General features: G+C 39.9%; 1 protein-coding gene and 1 non-coding gene across 11 annotated transcripts in view; both read left to right on the plus strand.

Annotated features, from left to right (window-relative positions):
- The window catches only part of NSD1 (nuclear receptor binding SET domain protein 1), a 149201-nt gene that overhangs the window by 72478 nt on the left and 51509 nt on the right, over positions 1-25214 (plus strand). For all 10 annotated transcript variants that reach the window (XM_037499087.2, XM_037499082.2, XM_037499081.2 and 7 more), the window contains 2 exons: positions 3344-3516; positions 6544-9118. In XM_037499087.2, the coding sequence (XP_037354984.1) occupies positions 3344-3516; positions 6544-9118 (2748 nt within the window). The remainder of the gene's footprint in view (positions 1-3343; positions 3517-6543; positions 9119-25214) is intronic.
- Positions 9681-9843, plus strand: LOC119237322 (U1 spliceosomal RNA). Its single transcript, XR_005123264.1, has one exon. It is a non-coding gene; the product is annotated as a U1 spliceosomal RNA (small nuclear RNA).

The raw sequence follows: 25214 nt of genomic DNA on the forward strand, positions 1-25214 counted from the left end.
ATATTGGGCCTCCCCGGTGGCGCAGTGGTTGAGTGTTGAGTTGCGAACGGCGGCGCCGGTTCGATCCCCGGCTGCTCCCCGGCCACTGGAGGAGGGTCCCACATGGCGCGCAGACCCCTCCTGCCACCTGCTGCTACCCTCAGCAGTGTACTTCGGTCCTTCTGCCTGCTCTGCTCCCCGCTCTGGCTCTGGTGAATTCTCTCACCCTCCCGCGCTTCTGACTGTACCCAGTGCTTGTATAAATAACAAATAAATGAATAAAAAAATTTTTTTATATATTTTTTATTTCTTTTTTAAATGTTTTACCTCATTGTTCATTTTTAAGCAATATTTGCTTTTCCCCTCCCCCTCAGGTGTAGTCCCCATAGAGTTTCCTTCACCAGTGCACCATCACCTCAGTCCCCTGTGTTCCTCCCTCCCTTTGATCCCTCTCCCTCCTCCTCCCCTGCAGTATGTGTCTGATTTACAATTGTCGGTTTTTGCTTTGTTGTGTTTTGCACTGTTGTTATTTTTTTGCAGTGATGTCTTAATTGACTTCCCTGTATTCCTGCTATAAGTGAAACCATCCAATACTTTTCTTTTTCCTTCTGGCTTATTTCACTGAGCATAATTTCTTCTAGTTTACACTCCAACTGATAAGGGACTGATCACAAAGATACACAAAGAACTCACACTACTCAACAAAAACAAAATACACAATCCAGTCAAGAAATGGGCAGAAGAACTTAAAAGACATTTCTCCAAAGAGGAAATGCAAATGGCCAACAGGCATATGAAAGAATGTTCAAAGTCCTTTATAATAAGGGAAATGCAAATTAAAACCACCTTGAGACACTACCTTATACCAGTAAGAAATGCACATATCAAAAAAACAAGCAATAACAAATGTTGGCAAGGATGCTGTGAAAAAGGAACTTTCCTACATTGCTGGTGGGAGTGCAAACTGGTCCAGACATTATGGAAAGCTGTCTGGAGGTTCCTTAGTCTACTAAAAATGGAGCTACCATACAACCTGGCAATTCCACTACTAGGGATCTACCCAGAGGACACAAAAACATTAATTCAAAAGAATATCTGTACATGGGCCTCCCCTGGTGGCGCATTGTTTGAGCGCTGGGCTGTGAAGCTGCCCGCAGCCTCTGTAGTGCTGGTTCAATCCCCGGCCGCCAGCGAGGGTCCCACTGGAGTGACAGACCTCTCCTGCCGTGCCCGCTGCTCCCCTCAGCAGTGTATTTCAGTCAGTCTGCCTGTTCTGCTCCCCGCTCTGACTCTGGTGAATTCTCTCACCCTCCGGTGCTTCTGATGGTACCCAATGCTTATAGAAATAAATAAATAAATCTTTAAAAAAAAAAAAAAAAAAAGAACATCTGTACACCTATGTTTATTGCAGCACTATTTACAATAGGTAAAACCTGGAAAAACCTGGAAACAACCCAAATGCCCAAAAACAGATGACTGGATCAAGAAGATGTGGCATATATACACAATGGAACATTATTCAGCAATCAAAAAAAGATAGACTCATGCCATTCGCAACAATGTGGATGAAACTAATCCTCTTTTTTTTTTTTTTTGAAGATTTATTTATTCATACACGAGCTGTGGTGTAGGCCAGAGGTGGGGTGGGGGTGGGGTGGGGGAGGATTCACCAGAGACAGCTTGGGGAGCAGAACAGGTGGCTCTATTGAAATACACTGCTGAGGGGAGTAGCGGGTGAGACAGGAGAGGTCTGCTATGCCATGTGGATTAGCTCCCTGGCCAGGGATCGAACTAGTGCTGCAGTGGCTGGTGATAGCTTCTTATTGCTGAGACTTATCCCCTAAGTGACATGGAGTAAGTTAGCTGAAATCATTTTCCAAAATATTCAGTATAGGGCCTACCTGGTGGCCTTTCTGAATAAGAACCACAGGCTGTTCTGCACTACTAAATACAGGCGATTCAGACCCAGAGATTACCAAATTACCAGATTACACCACCAGGGAGGCCCTTTAAATCCTCTTTCACATCTGGTTTCTATTGAAGGATTTAAATTAGTAGATAGAGACATAAGGAATTCATTGTTTTTAAGATGGACTGAAAAACAAAAATTTAGCTGGATTGTAATTTCATTATCAAGCCACATTTTTATGGAGAAAGAGCCATTTCAATCATCTTAAAGTTTATGAGTGCTTATAGGTACTTTTCATTCTTTGGTGGTTTAGTTTTGAAATTAGCGTTTATATAGATGCTACCATTGAAATTTATTCCACAACTTGGCTGCTCTTTCAGTTACTGTGGAGATTGGAGTTTTGAGAATAGTCACAGTTCTTTCTTTATGCTTTTTTTAAAATTCACTTTAGATCTCTCTTCAGCTTCTCTCTCCTCCCCCCCCCCCCATTTGAAGGAAGTAGATTTTTCCTATTTTTTCTTAGAGATGTTTGGGTTCTTTTGTGTTTTGAAAAAGAATGTACTTGTTATAAGAGAATGAAATGTGAGTTAACCTGAATTTTTATATAAAATGATCTTTTCTTAAAAGAGACAAATTTATTACATTGTATACACCTCCTCCTATATTTCTTTTGTGATATTTTTTACTAGTATGAAAAATGCTAAATGTATGGAAGATATACAGACACACACTAGATAATTTTGATTATGATATTGTCTGAACAAGATTTATGTTGTTTCTGTTTTTGGTTATTATATACCTACAACATTGGATGACAAGAAACTGTAGAATAACTGAATTTCTTTCTGTTTTTATTGTTGGTGGGATTTCCCTTTTCTTTTTTAATTTTCATATTTTGAAATGTCAAGTTCCACATTCTCTACAAAGCCAGTTGTTTTGCTCCGAATCTCCCCTCTCTGAAATCATTGGATTTATTATTGTGTCTGGGGGATCATACTACTTATTTCTTAGGGTTGTTGTGAGGAATCCATGCAACATAATGTAGCAACTTCATTAGTACATCAGGCATAGCATGTTGGAGAAATGCTTTTCTTCCTCTTACATTTGTGTCATAGTGTTCAGTGATTAGTTCTTATTATTATATTTGTGGTACTGCAAGATATTATATGTTCTTTGTATTTTTTGGTAATAAGGATTTAAAGATTTTATGGGCTGATAATAAAAGGAACTTAAGTTGACTGGTACATTATAGCATATTACCACGTCAAGCTGTTGAGTTTTTTTGTAAACTCTTAAACATTTTCATGCAAAATTAAATATTTAAAAACCTTGTATTTGACCTACATCAGAGTTTGTTCTGTAGGTATTTTTATTATTTTTTTGTAAACATGGGCTTCTCTGAATGAGGAACAGTCATTTTTAAAAATAATGAGACTTGATCCTTCCTTTATCTAGTTTCCAACCGGAGGCCCTATCGACAATATTATGTGGAAGCTTTTGGAGACCCTTCTGAGAGAGCCTGGGTGGCTGGAAAAGCAATCGTTATGTTCGAAGGCAGACATCAATTTGAAGAGTTACCTGTCCTGAGGAGAAGAGGGAAGCAGAAAGAAAAAGGATATAGGCATAAGGTAAAAAAAAAAAAAAGCCTCTTAAATTATCTGCATAGGTGTGGGCAAGAAGTAGGCTAGGGAGAAATATCACACTTCTACTTCTTTTGTGAGAATGAGATAAGGTAGACTTCAAAATATTTATACTGAAATTTTTTTTAAATTCAACTTTTTCTTGATTTTTTTTTTCTCTCTCTGCTTTTTTTTTTTTTTGTGTGTGTGTAGAAGAACTGAGGAGAGGTATGGGGGTGGTTGGAGGATTCACCAGAGACAGAGTGGGAAGCAGGACAGGTGGATTTACTGAAATACACTGCTGAAGAGAGCAGACGGTGAGACAGAAGAGGTCTGCAGCACTGTATGTGGGTTAGCTCCCTGGCTTGGGATCAAACTCAGGCCGTAGCAGTGATAGTGTTGAGAAGTAACCCCTAGGCCACCAGGGAGGCCATATACTAAATATTTTGAAAAATGATTTCAGCTAACTTACTCCATGTCACCTAGATGTAAGTAACTATATCATATGGCACGACTAATCTTACTTGGTTATATCTTACATAAGAAGAAACTGATCATCAAAACAAAACATTCTACTTCTCATCCTTAGTATTATTTCTCTTAAAAAAGAGATATCTAAAGCTTTAAACATTTTTATTTGTTTTGGTTTTTGTATGTGGTTGTTAACACTTAAGGTTGCAATTTTTTTTTTAATTTTTAAAAAGATTTATTTATTTATGTGTACAAGAACTAGGGTATAGGCCAGAGGTGCGTGGGTGGGAGTGTGAGAGAATTCACCAGAGACAGAGTGGGGAGCAGAACAGGCTGATCTATTGAAATACACAGCTGAGGGAGCAGTGGGTGAGACAGGAGAGGTCTGCTACACCATGTGGGTTTGCTCCCTGGCCAGCTGGGGATCTCTTTGTCTTTAACCCCTGTGTCACCAGGGAGGCCCTGCAGTTTGTTTTTGTATGTGGTTAATACTTAAGGTTGCAGTTTCATATCTTGTTATATTTTAATAAAGAACATCATGATTTTATTTTGATTAATGTTTTGGATTGAAGTTTATTGAGTAAAATTTGGTCTATTTTCTTTGTAGTCAATTCTAGAAGAGGAAGGGGTTCATCTTAGAGACTGGTATTGCATACTTCTCTATGTGCTAATATTTTTAGACTATTTTAGAAAAATCATGATTAAGATAATCTAGAGTCAGTATGTAGACCTACTCCTTTTTTTTAATGCCACCCATTTATATTTATTTTTATTTTTTTAATATTTTATTTTATATAATTCTTATATCATTTTTCATCTTTGCACAATGTATGCATTTTCATTATGGTTATATTCCCCATACAATTGCACCCCCCCACTTATTTTGACTCTAGTCCTTCCTCTCCCCGTCCCAACCTACATTCCCCCCCCTCCCCTTGGTAGTGTGTCTCTGGTTTATAGTTGCTTGTTGATTTTCATTTTTACTTTGTATTGATTAATCTTTTTCCTGGTCTCTTACTTAAGTTTTCTAAATTCCTGCTATGAGTGAGACCATCTGGTATTTTTCTTTTTCTTTCTGACTTATTTCGCTGAGCATGATCCCTTCTAGCTCCATCCATGTTGCTGCAAACTGCATGTGTTTATCTTTTTTGATTGCTGAGTAATAGTCCACTGTGTATATGTACCACATCTTCTTGATCCAGTGATCTATTTTGGGGCATTTGGGTTGTTTCCATAGCTTACCTATTGTAAATAGTGCTGCTATAAATATAGGCGTGCAGGTGCCCTTTGGAATTAATGTTTCTGTGTCCTTTGGGTAAATACCTAGGAGTGGAATTGCTGGATCATATGGAAGCTCTATGTTTAGTAGGTCAAGAAATCTCCACACAGCTCTCCATAGTGGTTGGACCAGTTTGCACACCTACCAGCAGTGCATAGACCTACTCCTTTTAACTTGAGTTCTCTGAGGATTTACTGTCATCATCTCTAAAACTAAGTTGATGGCATATACCTTATAGAAATATTGGGAGAATTAAAAATAAGTAGAAGTTATTAACATTTCATAAGATTGATGCTCTAAAACTAGTATGTGCTATTGTTAGAATGATAGACACTAACTGCATCCTTTCTACTTTGGGTCGTTGGTGAAGGTGTAAGTCTTTGTGTCAAGCCTTAGCTATATAGATGAACTAACTCACATCTTCCCCCTTTTCAGAGGATTTCACTAGGGCTTTTTGGTTCTAGGAAATTGATTTACTTTGGTCCTTCTTATGAGAATTAATGAGGTGTGTTGTGAAAATAAGCCCAGCTTGCCAATTTATTGCTTTATAAAAAGAGGCCACCTATCTAGTGGCCTGAATTTTTATTTAACACATTCAACAGAACATCAGCTTTACAAATATTAAAGTATTTGTGAACACTAAGTGATAGAAATTTGGTGTTAGATATTATCAAAGGTGAGGAAAAAAGTCTGAAGAGTTAGGTCTATATAACAAGAGTTTCAATGTCTTCATGCTGGGAGGAATCAAGAAAAGAACTTATGTAAATTGCTATACCCAAAGTGTCTTAATGTCTTTGGATTACATGACTAAACCCAGGAGACACCTTGGTTATAATCCAGATTGTAAGTAATACGTGTAGAAGAATCACAATTAGCCAGAGGCCTAAGGATAATCAGAGGTAAAAATTTCAGTCTTGTAGGACATATCTGACTGTCCCAATTTTCCCAAATTTATCTTCTTTATCCTTTTGCTTTCTCTTATGCAACTGAGTAAGTGCCTAGCCTTCATAAATCCGAAAGAAATTATTCTTGGGTATAAAGGGATAAGTTGGAAGGGTCTGGCTATTTTTGGATTTAGTAATGTAATGTTTGTAATATTAAGTAATGTATTGTTTGGAAATGCCCATTAGTTCAGTTTGGGTGAGGTGGCCATTCCCATGAGCAGGCCTTGAAGAAGTGCGGTAAGCTTGGAAAAAACTTCTGATTAAGAAGTGTTCACTGATTATCTTTCTGTTCCCCATCCATTTTTTTGAAAAGTGATGATCTTTTTCTCCTTTAAATTTAAGGTTCCTCAGAAAATTTTGAGTAAGTGGGAAGCCAGTGTTGGTCTTGCTGAACAGTATGATGTTCCCAAAGGGTCAAAGAACCGAAAATGTGTGACCAGTTCAATCAAGTTGGACAGTGAGGAGGATATGCCATTTGAGGACTGTACAAATGATCCTGAGTCAGAACATGACCTATTGCTTAATGGCTGCTTGAACTCTCTGGCTTTTGATTCTGAACATTCTGCAGATGAGAAGGAAAAGCCTTATGCTAAGTCTCGAGTGAGAAAGAACTCTGATAATCCAAAAAGGACTAGTGTGAAAAAGGGCCACATGCAATTTGAAGCACATAAGGAAGAATGGAGAGGAAAGATTCCAGAAAATCTTGGCCTAAACTTTATTTCTGGGGATGTATCTGATAAGCAGGCCTCTAATGAACTTTCCAGGATAGCAAACAGCCTCACAGGGTCCAGCACTGCCCCAGGAAGTTTCCTGTTTTCTTCTTGTGGCAAAAACACTGCAAAGAAAGAATTTGAGACTTCGAATTGTGACTCCTTACTGGGTTTGCCTGAGGGTGCCTTGATCTCTAAACGTCCTGGGGAGAAGAAGAAACTCCAACGAAGTCTGATGTGTGGTTCAAAAGTGCAACTCTGCTATATTGGAGCAGGTGATGAAGAAAAGCGAAGTGATTCCATTAGTATCTGTTCCACTTCTGATGATGGAAGCAGTGATTTGGACCCCATAGATCACAGCTCAGAATCTGATAACAGTGTCCTTGAAATTACAGATGCTTTTGATAGGACAGAGAACATGTTATCCATGAAGAAAAATGAAAAGGTAAAGTATCCTAGGTATTCTGCCACAAACACTAAGGTAAAAGCAAAGCAGAAGTCACTCATTACTAACTCACATACAGATCACCTAATGGATTGTACTAAAACAGCACAGCCTGGAACTGAGACATCTCAGGTTAATATCTCTGATCTTAAGGTGTCCACTCTTGTTCGCAAACCCCAGTCAGATTTTAGAAATGATGGCCTCTCTGCAAAATTCAGTGCACCGCCAAGCATTTCCAGTGAGAACTCACTAATAAAGGGTGGGGCTTCAAATCAAGCTTTATTACATTCAAAAAATAAACAGCCCAAGATCCGTAGTATAAAGTGCAAGCATAAAGAAAGTCCAGTTATGGTAGAATCTACAGTTACAAATGAGGACTGCAGTTTGAAATGCTGCTCTTCTGATACCAAAGGCTCTCCTTTGGCCAGCATTTCCAGAAGTGGGAAAGTAGATGGGCTAAAACTACTGAGCAACATGCATGAGAAAACCAGGGATTCAAGTGACATAGAAACAGCTGTGGTGAAACACGTTCTGTCAGAGTTGAAGGAACTCTCTTATAGATCTTTAGGTGAAGATGTCAATGACTCTGGAACATCAAAGCCATCAAAACCATTACTTTTTTCTTCTTCCTCTGGTCAGAATCATATACCTATTGAACCAGACTACAAATTTAGTACATTGCTAATGATGTTGAAAGATATGCACGATAGTAAGACTAAGGAGCAACGGTTAATGACAGCTCAAAATTTGGTCTCTTATCGGAGTCCTGGTCTTGGGGACTGTTCTACTAGTAGCCCTCTAGGGGCTTCTAAGGCCTTGGTTTCAGGAGGCACCCCTCAAAATTCAGAAAAAAATGGAGATGGTCTTCAGGTCCCAACCCATCCTAGCCCCGTTGGTGGCAACTCTGTGCTCTCTGGGGAGTTGCCCTCCTCCCTCCCTGGCTTAGCATCTGAAAGAAGAGACCTCCCTGTTTCTGGCAAAAGTCGTTCAAACTGTGTTACTAGGCGCAACTGCGGGCGATCAAAGCCATCATCCAAATTGCAGGATGGATTTTCAGCCCAGATGGGAAAGAACACAATGAACCGCAAAGCCTTAAAGACAGAGCGCAAAAGAAAACTGAACCGGCATCCTGCTGTGACTCTTGAGGCTGCACTGCAGGGAGACAGAGAGAAGGTTCTTTCAGGAAATGGTTCCTCTAGAGGTGGGGCAGAGGACCCTGGTCAAGAAGAAGAAGAGCCCCTTCAATTAATGGGCCATTTAACAAGTGAAGATGGTGCCCATTTTTCTGATGTACATTTTGATAACAAAGTCAACCAGTCCGGCCCTGATAAAATTCCTGAAAAGGATGCCTCTTATGAAAACAGAAAAGGCCCAGAGCTGGACTCTGAAATGAACAGTGAGAATGACGACCTCAGTGGTGTAAATCAGACGGTGCCTAAAAAGCGGTGGCAGCGTTTAAACCAAAGGCGCACTAAACCTCGTAAGCGCACTAACAGATTGAGGGAGAAAGAAAACTCTGAGGATGCCTTTGGGGTCTTGCTTCCTGCTGACCCTGTGAAGAAGGAAGATGAATTCTCAGAGCATAGACCTCCTTCGACGAACATATTAGAGGATGCACTGACAGATCCAAATCCTGCTGGCCACTTAGATTCAGTTGGGCCAAGGTTGAATGTTTGTGATAAGTCCATTGCCAGCATTGAGGAGATACAAAAGGAGCCAGGAATTCCCAATTTGACTCCCCAGTCTGAGCTCCCTGAACCAGGTAAGGACTTCTGGATAGAAAGGGATTGGAGAAAGTTATGATTAATGATGCTCTTCTGAAGTTGGTCTGTTTTAATAGAGGGACTGAGTGTAAATGGGGAGGGAATGCTTATCACTTGAAGTAAAGAAACTTGGGCTTTATGTAGAAGGGTTTGAATTTTGAGGGCCAAGTTTACATATACTTTCAGAAATTGTTTTAGCAAGAGCTTTTTTCTTTTATTAGCAAGTCTCATTTTGTTTCCACTTCTCATTTCCTACCTTTTTTTTTTTTTAAAGATTTATTTATGTGTACAAGAGCTGGGGCACAGGCCTGAGATGTGGGGGGTGAGAGGATTCACCAGAGACAGAGTGGGGAACAAAACAGGCAGACTGACTGAAATACACTGCTGAGGGGAGCAGCAGGTGAGTCAGGAGAGGTCTGCTGTGCCATGTAGGTTGCTCCCTGGCTGGCCGGGGGATCGAACTCTTGCTGCAAAGGCTGCGGACAGTTTCATAGTTTGTGTCTTAATCCCTTGTGCCACAAGGGAGGCCCTCATTTCCTACCTTTTTAAATCTATGCACTCATACCTACCTGGCAGGGGAGATACATGATCACAAAAGTGGTTTTTCCACATTGAATCTCACCCATTGCATTCCAGGTGTGCTGATACCTGTGATTTCCCAAAATGTGGCAAACTTGATTGCAGAATTTGTGGTAGTGGGTGACTTCATTCATGCTCTCCCCAGGGCAGGGGGAAAAAAAAAAAACCCTGGGGCCTCCCTGGTGGCGCAGTGGTTGAGCACTGGGTTGCGAAGCTGCCCATAGCCTCTGCAGCGCTGGTTCAATCCCACATGGTGCACAGACCTCTCCTGCCGCCCGCTGCTCCCCTCAGCAGTGTATTTCAGTCAGTCTGCCTGTTCTGTTCCCCGCTCTGTCTCTGGTGAATCCTCTTACCCCCACCCCTCTGGCCTGTACCCCAGTTCTTATATGCATAAATAAATAAATCTTTAAAAACAACAACAACAAAAAAAAACCCTGTAAGTTTTTTGTGACACCATTTGGTAGCACAGCTAATAGGCTCTAAATGTAAGATTTAAATCCAGTTGTAGTTTACAGAAAGCAGATAAATTTTATTGTGTATTACACTCCCGTTGACCACAATTTAAGGAAGGTGCATTATTTGATAGACAAAAGGGAACATGTGCTTCTGAAAAAATGAGTGTTTTATAGTACTTATTTGAAGGCCTTAGGTATCTTAACATCCCTTCTAGAATGAGGTTCGAGAATAAAGTCTTAAAACCTCAGATGTAAGGGTATTTACCTTAGCAGCAGAAGTCTTTCAAAGTATTAATATTATACAAGGTAGTTAAAGGTAAAGTTTAATGTCCTAAAAACAAGATTTCTTAGATATTTCCTATAGTAGATTCTGTTTTCTGATAGCTTTTTTGAGATATAATTCACATACCACAAAACTCAGCCTTTTGAAAATTTGCATTCATTTAGTGGTTTTTATTATATTCAGTTTTGCACAGCAGTCAACATGATCAATTTTGCATTACTCCAGAAAGAAAACTTTGACCATTATCAATCTTTTATTTCTTCCCTATCTGTAGATTCACATATTCTGTATGTTTCATTAAGTGGGTTCATAAAATAGATGTTGCTTTTATGTTTGATTTATTTAGTTTGATTTACACTCTTAAAGTGTATTTTATAGTATTAACCGTATGCACATTGTTGTACAGCAGATCTCTAAAACTTTCTCATCTTATGACTCTGGATTCTGTTCTCATTGATCTTCCTTTCCTACATCCTCTAGCCCCTGGCAATCACGAGTCTCTTTTTCTGAGTTTGATTACTTTAGATACATCATCTAAACAAATCATACAATATTTGTTTTATTGTGATTACATTATTTTGCTTAGCATAATGTTCTCAGACTCCTTCATGTAGCATATGACGGGATTCCTTTTTATGAGACTAAATAGTTAATTTTATGTACATATCTCATTTGAAAAATTCATTTATCTGTCAGTGGACATTAGGTTGCTAGTAGGTCTGGACTGTTGTGAATAATGCTGCAGTGAACATAGGTATACAAATATCTCTTTTAGACCCTGCTTTCAGTTCTTTTAGCTATATACCCAGAAGTATGTATGGGTCACGTAATTCTTTTTTTTTTTAAAGATTTATTTATGCATACAAGAATTAGGGTACAGGCCAGAGGTGTTGGGGGTGAGGGGATTCACCAGGGACAGAGGGGGAGCAGAACAGGCGGATTGACTGAAATACACTGCTGAGGGGAGCAGTGAGTAAGTCAGGAGAGGTCTGCTGTGCCATGTGGATGGCTCCCTGGGCAGGGATCAAACTCTTCCTGCAGTGGCTGGAGATAGCTTCATAGGTTGCATCTTAACCCCTTGTGCCACCGGGAGACCCTGGGTCACATAATCCTATTTTTAATTTTTCAGTGCTCCTAGTACCTTTTTCCATGTGACTGTACAATCTTAAAATCCTACCAGCAGTGCACAGGATTTCAATTGATCCCTATCTTTACCAATACTTTTTTTTTTTTTGAAAGATTTATTTATGTATACAAGAGCTGGGGTACAGGCCAGAGACATGGGGGGTGAGAAGATTCACCAGAGACAGAGTGCGGAACAGAACAGGCCGACTGACTGAAATACACTGCTGAGGGGAGCAGCAGGAGAGTCAGGAGACACCTGCTGCGCCATGTGGGTAGCTCCCTGGTTGGGGATCGAACTCATGCTACAGAGGCTTAAGACAGCTTCATAGGTTGCCTCTTACTTAACCCCTTGCGCCCCCAGGGAGGCCCAACACTGTTTTTTTTGGTTGAGGAATTTAGTCCATTAACATTTAAAGTAATTATTGATAGGGAAGGACTTACTATATGTAGCCTTTTGTTGTTTTCTTTTAGCTAATTTGTCTCTTTTCTTCTTCCAGGCTTCCTTTGTGTTTCTTTGTGGGTTTTTATTTGTGAGAAGGAGACTTTTGATTCCTTTTTCATTGTGTATATTTTGTATAGGCAATCTGTTTTTGTGGTTATCATGAGAATTAATATAAAACATTTTATAGCAATCTATTTTAAACTAATAACAATGTAACTTTAATCATGTACAAAAACTATATACTTTCCAATTTCTACTTTGTTATTGATGTCATAAGTTAAATGTTTATATATTGTGTGTACATTAACAATGTTTTATACTTATTTTTGTCCCTGTCTTTTACATTCTAGAGCAGACTTAAAAATGCTTTAAGCACCGCCTTTGCAGCATTACAATATTATATGTTTACCTTTCAGTTACTTTTATACATTTTTAATGTGCTTTGGTGTTGATATCTTGTGTTCTTTTGTTTCAAATTGCAAGATTCTTTAGCATTTCTTGTCAGGGAGGTCTAGTGGTTATAACTCAGCTTTTGTTTATTTTGGAAAATCACCTTCATTTTTGAAGGACAGTTTTATTGAATATAGTATTGGTTGGCAGTTTTTAAATTTCTGTACTTTTAGTATGTCATTTCACTCTCTTTGGCTCTACAAGATTTTGCTGAGAAGTCTACTGATAACCTAATGGGAACGCCTTGTGACTAGTTGCTTTTCTTGGTGCTATAAAGATTTTTTTCTTTGTATTTTGACTATTTGACTCTAATATGTCTTGGTGTGGGCCTCTTTGTGTTCATCCTGGTTGGAGGCCTTGAGTTTCCGAACTTTGCCCTTTTCTTTTCTCAGATTTGGAAGATTATTATTATTTTTATTTTTTTTTTTAATTTTTTTTTTTTTTAATAGAGGCATGCTTTTATTTATTTATTTGTTTGTTTGTTTTGTTTATACATTCACTGGGTACAGTCAGAAGCACGGGAGGGTGGGAGAATTCACCAAAGCCAGAGCGGGGAGCAGAGCAGGCAGAAGGACCTAGGTACACTGCTGAGGGGAGCAGCGGGCGGCAGGAGAGGTCTGCGCGCCATGTGGGACCCTCCTCCGGTGGCCGGGGAGCAGCTGGGGATCGAACCGGCGCTGCAGAGGCCGCGGGCAGCTTCGCAACCCAGCGCTCAACCGCTGCGCCACCGGGGAGGCCCTATTATTATTTTTTAAAAGATTTATTTATGCATACAAGCGCTGGGGTACAGGCCAGAGTTGCAGGGGATGAGAGGATTCACCAGAGACAGAGCAGGGGAACAGAACAGGCAGACTGAATGAAATACACTGCTGAGGGGAGCAGCAAGCGAGACAGGAGAGGCCTGCCTCGCCATGTGGCTTGCTCCCTGGCCAGCTCGTGCTGCAGAGGCTGCGGATTGCTTCATAGTGCAGTGCCTAACCCCTTGCGCCACCAGGGAGGTCCTGGAAGATTATTTTTGGTCATTATTTATTCAGATAAGTTCTCTGTCCTGTCCCTTGTTGGCCCACCTCCTTTTGGAACTCATGATGTGTGTATTGATCTACTTGATAATAGTGTCTATAATGGCAGGGAGGCCACAGAGCAGGATATCTAGGATCGGAGCAGACAATACCAGTAAAGGAGGAGTCCTGGAGCCCTCGATGTTTTTCTCAGGCTTTTGTTGAGCTTTTGTAGAACAGCAACCAGGTATATGGCCGGTAAGGGTGGGGGTGGGGGTTTGATGGGAGCAGGAGGCCGCAAGTCCTCCAAGCCCCTGTCAACTCTTCACTCTGGGCTTCTCTGGCTTTCTTTGTCCTCTTCTCTCTCTCTCCTTCCTTTTCTGCCTCTGCCTCTCTGGGCGAATATCTCAATACTGCTGCCATGGCCCACAGAAGTAAACAATATAACTTATAACAATGTAGCCAAATGCAGGTGCCCCATCAGTCTGGGCCATCCTAATGGTGGGAGGGCAGAAAAGCCTGAAAACCATTTCCTCTACATATCTTATGTAAGTGTCTTATGCGTTTCTTTTTTTTTTTTTGCTCTTCTGACTTAATGTCAAATGACTTTATTTGAGGTTGCTGATTCTATCTTAGGTTTGATTAAGTTTACTGTTGAGTCCCTCTAGTGAATTTCTCAATTAAGTTGTATTTTTTAGCTTCAGAATTTGTTTGGTTCATACTTACAGTTGCTCTTTGGTGATATTTTCATTTGTTCATGTTACTGTTTTCCTGATTTCTCTTTAGTTAATATATGTACTGTTTTAGAAATCATTCAGTTTATTCTTAAGATAATAATTTTCACTTTGATAATTTGTAGATCTCCATTACTTTGCAATTAATTTTTGAAGGTTTATTTTTGATCAGTTGATTGGGCCATGTTTCCCTGTTTCTTCATCTACCTTGTCATTTTTTTTTCTTGAGTTTTGTGTTTGAATAAACAACCACGTCTCTCAGTTCTTTATTGTCTGAATTCATATGGGAGAATACTTTTTCACCAATAAATGCAGCTAGAGATTCTGGGGACCTCTGAAACCTTTTTTTGGGGAGAATGAGTTTCTCTGGGTTTGTGTGTGTGTGTGTGTGTGTGTGTGTGTGTGTAATTTCCTAATTGTAAAGGCTTGTCCATTTCTTTTGCAGGAGCTTCTAATCTCTTGCTTCATCCAGGTTCACTGTACTATTGCAAAAAGCCTCTTTACTTTCATTCTAATGACTCCTGGGTATTCAGAGTATGCCAGCTCTCTGTCAGTTGCCAGAAATAGGCAAGCCAAATACCAGTCTCTTGGGCAGTTCTCCAGAAGTCCAGATTGCTAGATGCTTGTTCCACTCTTACCCTCCCTTTCTACCAAGAAGCCAGTATTTTGTAATTTCTCTAGATCTGCACTGAGCTTTGTTTCCTGCTATTTGCCTCTTTTTAGGCCCTCTGTTACTGAAGCATGCTCTCTACTCTTTCCCTTGTTTTCATTGGCCCTCAGGCATCCAAATTATGTGGGTTATGTTAGTGTTTCAAGTCAAGTCAGTCATCCCTCAGGCAATCCTACAAAGAGCTAAAATGTTGGACACATGCTTAACCCCAGCTGCCCCACACCTCATGTCCCTATCCCCCACCCATACCATGAGGGGGACCTCAGTTATGCTGACTTGGAAGTAGGAATAGCAAATTAATTGAATTGGCTCTTTTAACCCATTCTGGTGCAACTTTTAACCCATAGCAGTTACACGTGGTACTGAAACTTCTTAACTGGTTTCTGCATTACTCATAAAGGTATTTTGATGTGTATTTGCTCTCTCTATGAGGGAAATCATCTGGGAACTTCCTATTCTGCTATCTTGCTGATGTTACTCTTGCTTCATGTCCTTTTAATGCCAAAAAAGTCCCATAAAATAAGTGATATTTTATTCATTCTTAAGTAAGACATTTGAGTTGTTACTACTTTTTGGTTTTTATAAACAATGCTCTTACGAATATTCATCTGCAGTGTTTTTTTTTTTTTTTTTGAGATTTATTTATTTATGCATACAAGAACTGGGGTACAGGCCAGAGGTGCAGGGGTAAGAATATTCACCAGAAACAGACTGGGGAACAGAACAGGCAGACTGACTGAAATACACTGCCGAGGGAAGCAGCGTGCGACCGGAGAGGTCTCCTGTGCTATGTGGGTAGCTCCCTGGCTAAGGATCAAATTCGTGCTGCAGAGGCTGTGGATAGCTTCACAGTGCTGTGCTCAATCCCTTGCACCACCAGGGAGGCCTTTTGTGCAATGTTTCTTGTGTCTGTTTTTTCATTTATACTACTGGGTATATATCTAAGAAGGGAATTGCTAAGTCATTTGGTAATTATATAACTTAAAAAAAAAAAGATTTATTTATGTATACAAGAACTGGGGTGTAGGCTAGAGGCACCGGGGAATGGTGAGGATTCACCAGAGACAGTGGGGAGCATAACAGGTGGATCTACTGAAATACTACTGCTGAGGGGAGCAGTGGGTGAGACAGGAGAGGTCTGTTGTGCCATGTGGATTATCTCCCTGGCCAGGGATTGAACTCCCGCTGCAGTTGGCTGGTGATTGCTTGATAGCACTGTCTTTAACCCCAGCACCACCAGGAAGTCTCTATCTATCTAACTTTTGAGAAACTGCTGGAATGTTTTATAGAGGAGTTTTACCATATGTTATTTCCATTAGCAGTATATTGGGGTTCCAGTTTCCCTATCTGCTCATTGACAGTTATTTGATTATAGCTGCTGTAGTTGATGTCAAGTAGTAATCTCATTATTGTGACTTTGATTTGCATTTCCTTGATGGCTAATGATGCTGAGCATCTTTTCTTATATTTATTGGTCACATGTAATTCTTTGGAGAAAAATAAATGTCTGGATCCTTTGCTTTTTGAATCAGGCTGTTTGTCTTACATTATTGTAAGAATTCCTTATATGGTCTCAGTTAGCTGTGATTTTCAAATACTTTATCCTATTTTGTGGTTTTACCTATCATATTGTTGATGATTATATATATATATTTAAAATTGATTTATCTATACAAAAACTGGGGTGTAGACTAGTGATGTGGGGGGTGAGAGGACTAACCAGAGACAGAGTGGGGAGCAGAAGAGGCAGATCTACTGAAATGCACTGCTGAAGGGAGCAGCAGGCGAGACAGGAGAGGCCTGCCATACCATGTACCTTATCTCCTTGGCCAGTGATCGAAATCATGTTGCAGTGGCTGGCGATAGCTTGATAGTGCTGTGTCTTTAACCTCTGGTCCACCAGGGAGACCCTGATTATCTGTTTTGAAGTGCAGACCTTTTAAATTTTGATGAAGACTGGTTTCTCACCTGTTTTTTTCTTTGATTGCTGTTTTTTTTTTTTTTTAAAGATTTATTGATTTATGCATACAAGAACTGGGGTACAGGCCAGAGATGTGGGGGTGGGGAGAGGATTCACCAGAGACACAGTGGGGAACAGAACAGGTAGATCGACTGAGGTACACTGCTGAGGGGAGCAGTGGGCAAGTCAGGAGAGGTCTGCTGCGCCATGTGGGTAGCTCCCTGGCCAGCCGGGGATCGAATTCATGCTGCAGAGTCTGTGGATTGCTTCATAGTGCGGTGCTTAACCCCTTGTGCCACCAGGGAGGCCTGATTGTGTTTTTGATGTCTATCTAGGAAATAGACATCAAAAATTTTGATGCCTAATCAAGTTGTCTCAGCACCATTGCAGTCTTGGCACCCTAGTTGAAAATCATTTGACCATCTGTAATCCCCCCCCACCCCGCCCCATCTCAGTTCTTTTCTGTTGATGCATATTATCTTTCTTTATGCCAGTACCACAAAGTCTTGATTACTCACCTTTGCAGTAATTATTATAGCTTTGAAATTAGAAAGTGTGAGTCCCCCAGCTTTGTCCTTTCTCAAGATCATTTTGATTCTTCTATATATTTTGCATTTCCATATTAATTTTACTACCAACTTGTCTGTAACAAGAAAGCCTAGCTGGTATTTTTGATATGGATTGTGCAAAATCTGTGACGCTGTAGTTCAGTTTGAATAGTGTTGCATTTAACAATACTGTATTAAGTTTTCCAAACTCTGTATTTGTATTAGTGTTTTTCTCTTAATCTAGATTGTCTTTCATCTCTTCAACAGTGTTCTGTAGTTTTCAGTCTTGCGCTTCTTTTTTTTTTAAGATTTATTTATTTACACAAGTTCTGGGGTACAGGCTAGAGGCGCTGGAGGTTGAGAGGATTCACCCGAGATAGAGCGGGGAGCACAACAGGCAGATGGACTGAAAGCACTGCTGAGGGGAGCAACTGGAGAGACAGGAGAGGTCTACTGTGCCGTGTGGGCATCTCCCTGTTCTGCCGGAATCGAACCATTGCTGCAGAGGCTGTGGACATCTTCATAGCACTGCGCTCTACCCGCTGTGCCATCAGGGAGGCTCCTCTTGTGCTTCTTTTTATCCAGTGTATTCCTAAGTATTTCATTGTGTTGGGGTGAAAGGATGTCCTGAACAAACTCCACAAATAGGTTTTATGTACCCCACCCCCACCCCAGACCAAAGAGATCCATGAGATCAAGGACTACAAATCCCATAATGTCATCACCACCAAAGGGAGGATTGCTTAAAACTGAGGGTGGAGATAAGCAACCAGGTTTGGTATACAGCCAGACATGTGGGCCTTAGGGGTCCATTTTTTTGGCCGGCTTTCACTGTGCTATTGGGGTTCCAGCTCAGTGGAACTGGTTGCACACATTCACCAATTTCTCTCTTTCTCCCTGAGTTATTCATTTCTTCATTTCTCCTTTTTGTAAATAAGCACTTAATTAACCTTTTTGTGTATTCCTGCAGTTGAGTCTCAGTGTAAGTCCCTTTTAAATGTGTGGGTGAGGATCCATTGACATTGGGGTTGTCCTGTAAGAATTGTTGGGGTGGTTTTTTTTTTGATGCTATTATAAATGAAATTATTTTCTTAACTTTGTTCTTGTACTGCTCATCACAAGTATATATGTTTGATTTTTGTTTGTTGATCTTTTATCTTACAACTTTGCTGAATTTGCCTTTTTTTCCTTTTAGCTCTAATTTACATAAATTTCTTAGGATTTTCTGTATATGTGATAATATTAGCTAATAGAGATATAGTTTTGATTCATCTTTTTTAATCTTGATGCTTCTCCCTCCCCCCTCCCCAGTTAACCCAGCTAGCTAGTGCAGTATTGAGGATAAGTGGAATAAACAGACAACCATGTCTTGTTACTGATCTTAGGAGAAAGCCTGTGATCGTTCACAGTTAACTGATTTAGTTGTGATTTTGATAGATGGTCTTTTCAGATCAAGAAAATTCCCTTTTAGGGCCTCCCCCGGTGGCGCAGCGGTTGAGCGCTGGGCTGCGAAGCTGCCTGCAGCCTCTGCAGCACCGGTTTGATACCTGGCCCTGGTGGGCAAGGGTCCCACATGGCTCACAGACCTCTCCTGCCGTGCCCGCTGCTCCCCTCAGTGGTGTACTTCGGTCCTTCTGCCTGTTCTGCTCCCTGCTGTAGCTCAGGTGAATTCTCTCACCCTCCCGGGCTTCTGACTGTACCCAGTCCTTGTATAAATAAATAAATAAATCTTTAAAAAAAAAAAAAAGAAAGAAAATTCCCTTTTATACCTAGTTTGTTTACTTGAGATATTATTTCTGTCTATTGAGGTGACCATGCTTTCTTATTTCCTTTTTCTTTTAGCATGATATATTAATTACATTGGTTGATTTTCTTTTGAATTTTTCTGTTTTCCTGACCCACCAGGGTGGCAAATCCATAGGAAGGCCAACCACAACTTCTCAAAGATTTACTCTTCCTCCTTTTTCCCTTCCATTCTTTGTTAAGGCGCCTTTCCTTGTAGTGTCCTGGACGTTAAGATAATGTGTATTTCTGCTTCACCATAATTCTGAGGACAGAGCTATTTGGGGCCCTAATTTAGTCTTGTTTAAACTTCTGCCCTCTTCACTATAATAGTATGGCCAAATGCCACTCAGGACAAAAAGAGTTTCAGTGCGCTATTTCTCTGGGTTAGTACTTCCTGTTAATTTTGGGGGTATAGTTTTTTGTAATCTTGTCAGTGCTTTGATTTTCTTTTTTAAAGATTTATCTATTTATGCACAAGAGCTGAGGTACAGGCCAGAAGTATAGGGGTGAGAGCATTCACCAGACAGAGTGGGGAACAGAACAGGCTGACTGACTGAAATACACTGCTGAGGGAAGCCGCTGGTGAGACAGGAGAGGTCTGCTGTGCCATGTGGGTTGTTCCCTGCCTGGTTGAGGATCGAACTTGTGCTGCAGAGGCTGCAAAGGCTGCAGATAGCTTCACAGTGCTGTGCTTAACCCCCTGTACCACCAGGGAGGCCCAGTGCTTTGATTCTTAAAAAATAGTTTTTTAAATTTTTTATGTAGCATTTTTACTTGTTTTCAACAGGAGGTGGTTTGGACTGAACATTAGAAGAGTTGTTTGGGTTTTGCTTTAAAAAAACAAAAACAAAAAAACTGCCTCTTGAGATTCTAGAATTCAGGAACCCAGAGGTATGTTTGGAGGAGTGATGTTGCTATTAGTAGTACTCTAGTTCTCTGGGAAAATCCACCATTTTGATAATGGAGAGAAAACAGCAGTGCATCCTTAAAGGGACTTGGATTTTCGTTAAACAAATTTATTCAGTGTGTAATTTACGTACTATAAAATTCACAGTTTTAAGTGTACAAGTGAATGGCTTTTAGTAAATTTACTGAATGGTGCCACCATCCTCATAAACCAGTTTTAGACTATTTTTACTAATCCAGTAAGATCCCTTTATCCTAATCCAGTTAGCCCCTTTTGTACCTTTTAGCAACTAATCTCTCTGCCTCTGTAGATTTGCCTTTTCTGGTTATTTCACGTGAATGGAATCATATAATATGTTAATCTCTCTGGTCTTGTTCTTTTCTCTCTCTAAATGAATATAGCACATTTTATTTCATCAACTGGTGAACATTTGGGGTTGTTTCAACTTTTTGACATTTCATAATTTTTTAACTGGTATGTATATACCAGTTAAACCACTGCTAGACTTGTATTTATCTCCATTCTCCATAATAGGTCCTGTATCTGCTAGGAATATATGTGTATTTGCCAGGAAATATAGTGGCTTGTGCTCCTGCTTTGTTTTATCTTTGCTTCGCACAATGTATTGAGGTTTGCATGATTTATGCTTCTCTCCACTGTCTCATAATTTTCTAGCTTTTAGTATCCTTGGCTTGAAGGATTTCTCTCTAGTATCCTTTACTTTAGCTTGGCAAATGGCATCAGCTTGGCCATTTTTAGAATACTTGGTTTAGGTGATTTCTTGGGCTCTTTCAACTCAAAGGTGGTTTGACTGGGTACCCAGTCTAATTTACATAATTAACATAGGCATGTGGCAGTGGCAGCTTCAGCAGGTATAATTGAGGAAGGGAAGAAATAGGAGCCTAGGAACAGATAGGAAGTTATCTGTTTACCAATTATTTACTAATCTGTTTTTGTTTATTATGTGTTACTCCATTGTTCATCTTAAGGATGGACTTAATCTTTTTCTTAATGGGCCAGGTAGTAAATATATTAGACTTTGTGATCCCTACTGTCTGTCTCTTCCACTCTCATCTCTGTCTTGTAGTACTTAAACAGACATGGACTATATACAAATAAAGGTGCGTTATGACTATATTCCAATAAAGCTTTTATTTATACCAGGTGTAAACAAACTACCCATTGCTAGTTTGCCAAATTTTAAAACTAAAGAATTATTTTATATTACTTTGGTCAGGAGCAACATATGTGCTTGTGCAGAAACCTAATAGGTGTCAGGTGGAGTTTCTGTATCTGTATACATTAATTTCCAATCTTTTGTTTGCTTGTTTTGCTGTGGATCTCAAGGATGTAGAGAATTGGAGGACTAAAGCTTAGTCTGAAAGGTTACATAAGAGAGGTGAATATAAAGATAGGATGGAGGACAATGGCTTCAAGAGGAAAGTGAAAGAAAATGAACTCATGGAAGCTAGCTTGCTAGGAAGGCAAAAGGAGAGAGCATAATTTTACTAGGACTGAAATCCAGTTAGTGACTGGTGGCAGAGGAGATTGAAGTGTGTGATTATGTGATAGGACAGGGGTCTACTTAGTAAAAAGAACCCAGTGGAGTTGGAGTTTTAACAGATATTGATTTGAGTCATGGCCTTTCCCACTTAAATAATATCATGACTCAAATTGGGTTTTGGCAAGGCGCACCTCCTTTTTGAACCTCAGTTACATTATTTATGGGGATATCATCACCTGCCTTGGGTTGAAGTGAGGAGTGATGCATGAATGTTACATGTCTGAAGAGTGACTTGTACATAGTAAATAACCCCTGTCATTTCTTTGATCTTATCTGAGTTAGAAATGTTGCTGGTGTTTGGAAAATTTGGATGACATGTCTAATGGGAATATAATAAAGGCTTTCCATTTGTCTCAAAGTATGAAGTAATTGTCATCAGCTTTCATAGGTACAGATGCATACATTTATTCCAAGATGTGTTAAGATTTTTTTCCCCCTTCCAAGATGAATTTTTCACACATTATTTATAGGGAAAGAGTTTAAAGATTTATATTCATTTATTTATGCATACAAGAACTGGGGTATAGGCCAGAGGTGTGGGGGTGTGGTGGTGGTGGTGAGAGGATTCACCAGAGACATAGTGAGGAGCAGAACAGGTAGATCTGTGAGACAGGAGAGGTCTGCTGCACCGTGTGGGTTAGCTCCCAGGCCTGATTGAACTCATGCTGTAGTGGCTGGTAATAGCTTGATAGCCCTGAGACTTTAATACCTGCATCTGCAGGGAGGCCTTTTTTAGGGAAAGCTTTTAAATAAATACTTGCCTTGTGGTCTTAACTTGTTTTGCAGTGCTTGTTGGGAAAACCTCTTCAGTTTGGGTCACTTACAGTTTTATTGTATAACACTAAGAAGTTAGGAAAATTCTAGTGGTTACAAGGTTTAACAAGTCCCTTGATTATATTGGGAGGCTAATAGGTATACAAGTTTGACAGCTGTTTTCAGCCTTTACCGTACTTTTCTTTTTTAAATTAAGACCTCTTTTTCTTTTTAAGCAGCTTTAGCTTCACAGGAAAATTGAGGTATACAGAGATTTCCCATATACTCACTCTCCAGATACATATATAACCCACCCACACCCCCAACCAGAGTGCTGTTTGTTAGAATTCATGAGCTTGCCTTGACCTGCAATAATCACCCAATGTCCACGCTTTACCTTAGGGATTTGCTTTTGATGTACATTTTATGGGTTTGGACAAGTGATGTATAATTATGGTATTATACATAGTATTTTTCACTGCCCTAAAAATGCTCTATGTTCTGCCTATTTCTTAAAAATTTATTTATTTATTTATATACACACTGGGTACAGTCAGAAGCGCGGGAGGGTGAGAGAATTCACTAGAGCCAGAGCAGGGAGCAGAACAGGCAGACCGATGAAATACACTGCTGAGGGGATCAGCGGTTACGGCAGAAGAGGTCTGCGTGCCGTGTGGGACCCTCGCTGGCAGCCGGGGATCGAACCGGCGCTGCAGAGGCTGTGGGCAGCTTCGCAGTCCAGCGCTCAACCGCTGTGCCAGCAGGGGAGGCCCTATGTTCTGTCTGTTAATCCCTCCACTCCCACCCCTTGACAATCACATATACAGTATGTGGTCTTTTCAGGTTGATTTTTTTCATTTGGTGATAATACATTTAAGCTTCTTCCCTGTCTTTTCACAGTGTAATAGCTTTTTTTTTTAACTTTTATGGTTTTTATCTTTTTTTTTGACTTGATTTATTTATTTATACAAGCACTGGGTACAGTCAGAAGCGCGGGAGGGTGAGAGAATTCACCAGAGCCAGAGCGGGGAGCAGAGCAGGCAGAAGGACCGAAGTACACTGCTGAGGGGAGCAACGGGCGGCAGGAGAGGTCTGCACGCCATGGGGGACCCTCCTCCAGTGGCCGGGGAGCAGCCGGGGATTGAACCGGCGCCGCAGAGGCTGCAGGTAGCTTTGCAACCCAGCGCTCAACCGCTGCACCACAGGGGAGGCCCTAGCTCTTTTTTTTTTTTTTAAAGTACTGCTTTACTGGATATAACACTGTTTATCCATTTACTGGATATAACACTATTTATCCATTAATCTATATTATATCCATTAATCTATATTATATCATGGTTCCCTTCCTCATTTTGACAGTTAACAAATTTTGCAGAAATCCATGTGTAGAACATTGTTTCAACTTCTTTTAAATTAAATGTAAATAAATGAATTGTGTTTTACTGCTATGACATTGCAACAGTTAAAATTAGTGAAAACAAGGTAATCTCTATTTGTTATCCTAATAAATGTTTTATGACTCCTTTCCATATGTGCCACCACTTCAGCGTCTGTGCCAAATTAGCTATGCCTGTGACCTTTATCTTTTTGGTCTCAACTTTCGTGTTTTTTTTGTTTGTTTTTAATTGAGATAGCATCACTATTGTCATAGTCACCTAAGGCAGGAAAACCATGAATAGCTTATGCCTTTGGAAGACTGTGTCCTGCATTCTGTACGCACTAGCCTTTGCTTCCAAGGACCTTACAGTATAGTAACCTGTCATATCTTAAATGTATTACAACTAGGATAATATTTTACAGGGAAATAATATGTTTCATCACTAATTAAAAGAAAAATGGTATGATTCTTTGGTTTTTGACCATAAAATAAGATGGATTTTTTTTTTTAAAAGCCAGTAACCAAAGTTTTTTTTTTTTTTTAAAGGAGAGCCTCGTGTTGCCTAGACTTTATTTTTTTTTATAAGGATTTATTTATTTATACAAGAATTGGGATACAGGTCAGAGGCACGGGAGGGTGAGAGAATTAACCAGAGATAGAGCAGGGAGCAGAACAGGCAGATGGACCGAAGACACTGCTGAGGGGAGCAGTGGGTGAGACAGGAGAGGTATGCTATGCCACGTGGGTTTTTCCCTGACCGGCGGGGAATCGAACCTGTGCTCTAGAGGCTGCAGACAGCTTCACAGCGCGGCGCTCAACCCGCTGCGCCACCAGGGAGGTCCCCAAAGTTATATTTTTATCCTATTTTTTTTTCTATCTTTGACATACGAAGTATACAGTTTTTAAGTCATTGAGATAATGGCATACAGATAACTAACTATATATTTATACATATAATTTTTCTATTTAGAAATACTCATTTTTCTAATGTGAAAATCACTACAATCATGAGATGAAAGTGCGTGTGAAGTGCTTTTGAAATTCATGTGATAGTGCTGATTAGGTTAATATACTATGTAAATATCTGCACACTGTTCTAATAACATTTTATTTCAAGTAATTCATTGTATATTGAACTTTACCTGATTTGTTATCTATATTTTACTATTTGCATTGTTTGTAGTGGCATTAGTCACTATAGAATATTAGTTTTAAATCAGCCTTTTCCTTAAGATCAGTTTGACTATATGCATACATACGTACACACACACACATATATATATAAAACAACCATCCCCCCCACTCCTCCCCACTCCTCAACTTTTGCATATGAAAAGCGATGGCAAGTCATTTATAGCCTCTTGTAGTTTAAGGGAGAGTATTTCTGTTGTATGACTCCCCATCTTTGTACCTTTTTGAGTGTGAGGATGGTTGTATGAAAACAATGAGTTTTTCTCCAAAATT

The sequence above is a fragment of the Talpa occidentalis genome, unplaced genomic scaffold (assembly GCF_014898055.3).
Source record: "Talpa occidentalis isolate TD23 unplaced genomic scaffold, MPIMG_talOcc4v2.1 talOcc4.9, whole genome shotgun sequence".
In the NCBI taxonomy this organism is placed as follows: domain Eukaryota; kingdom Metazoa; phylum Chordata; class Mammalia; order Eulipotyphla; family Talpidae; genus Talpa; species Talpa occidentalis.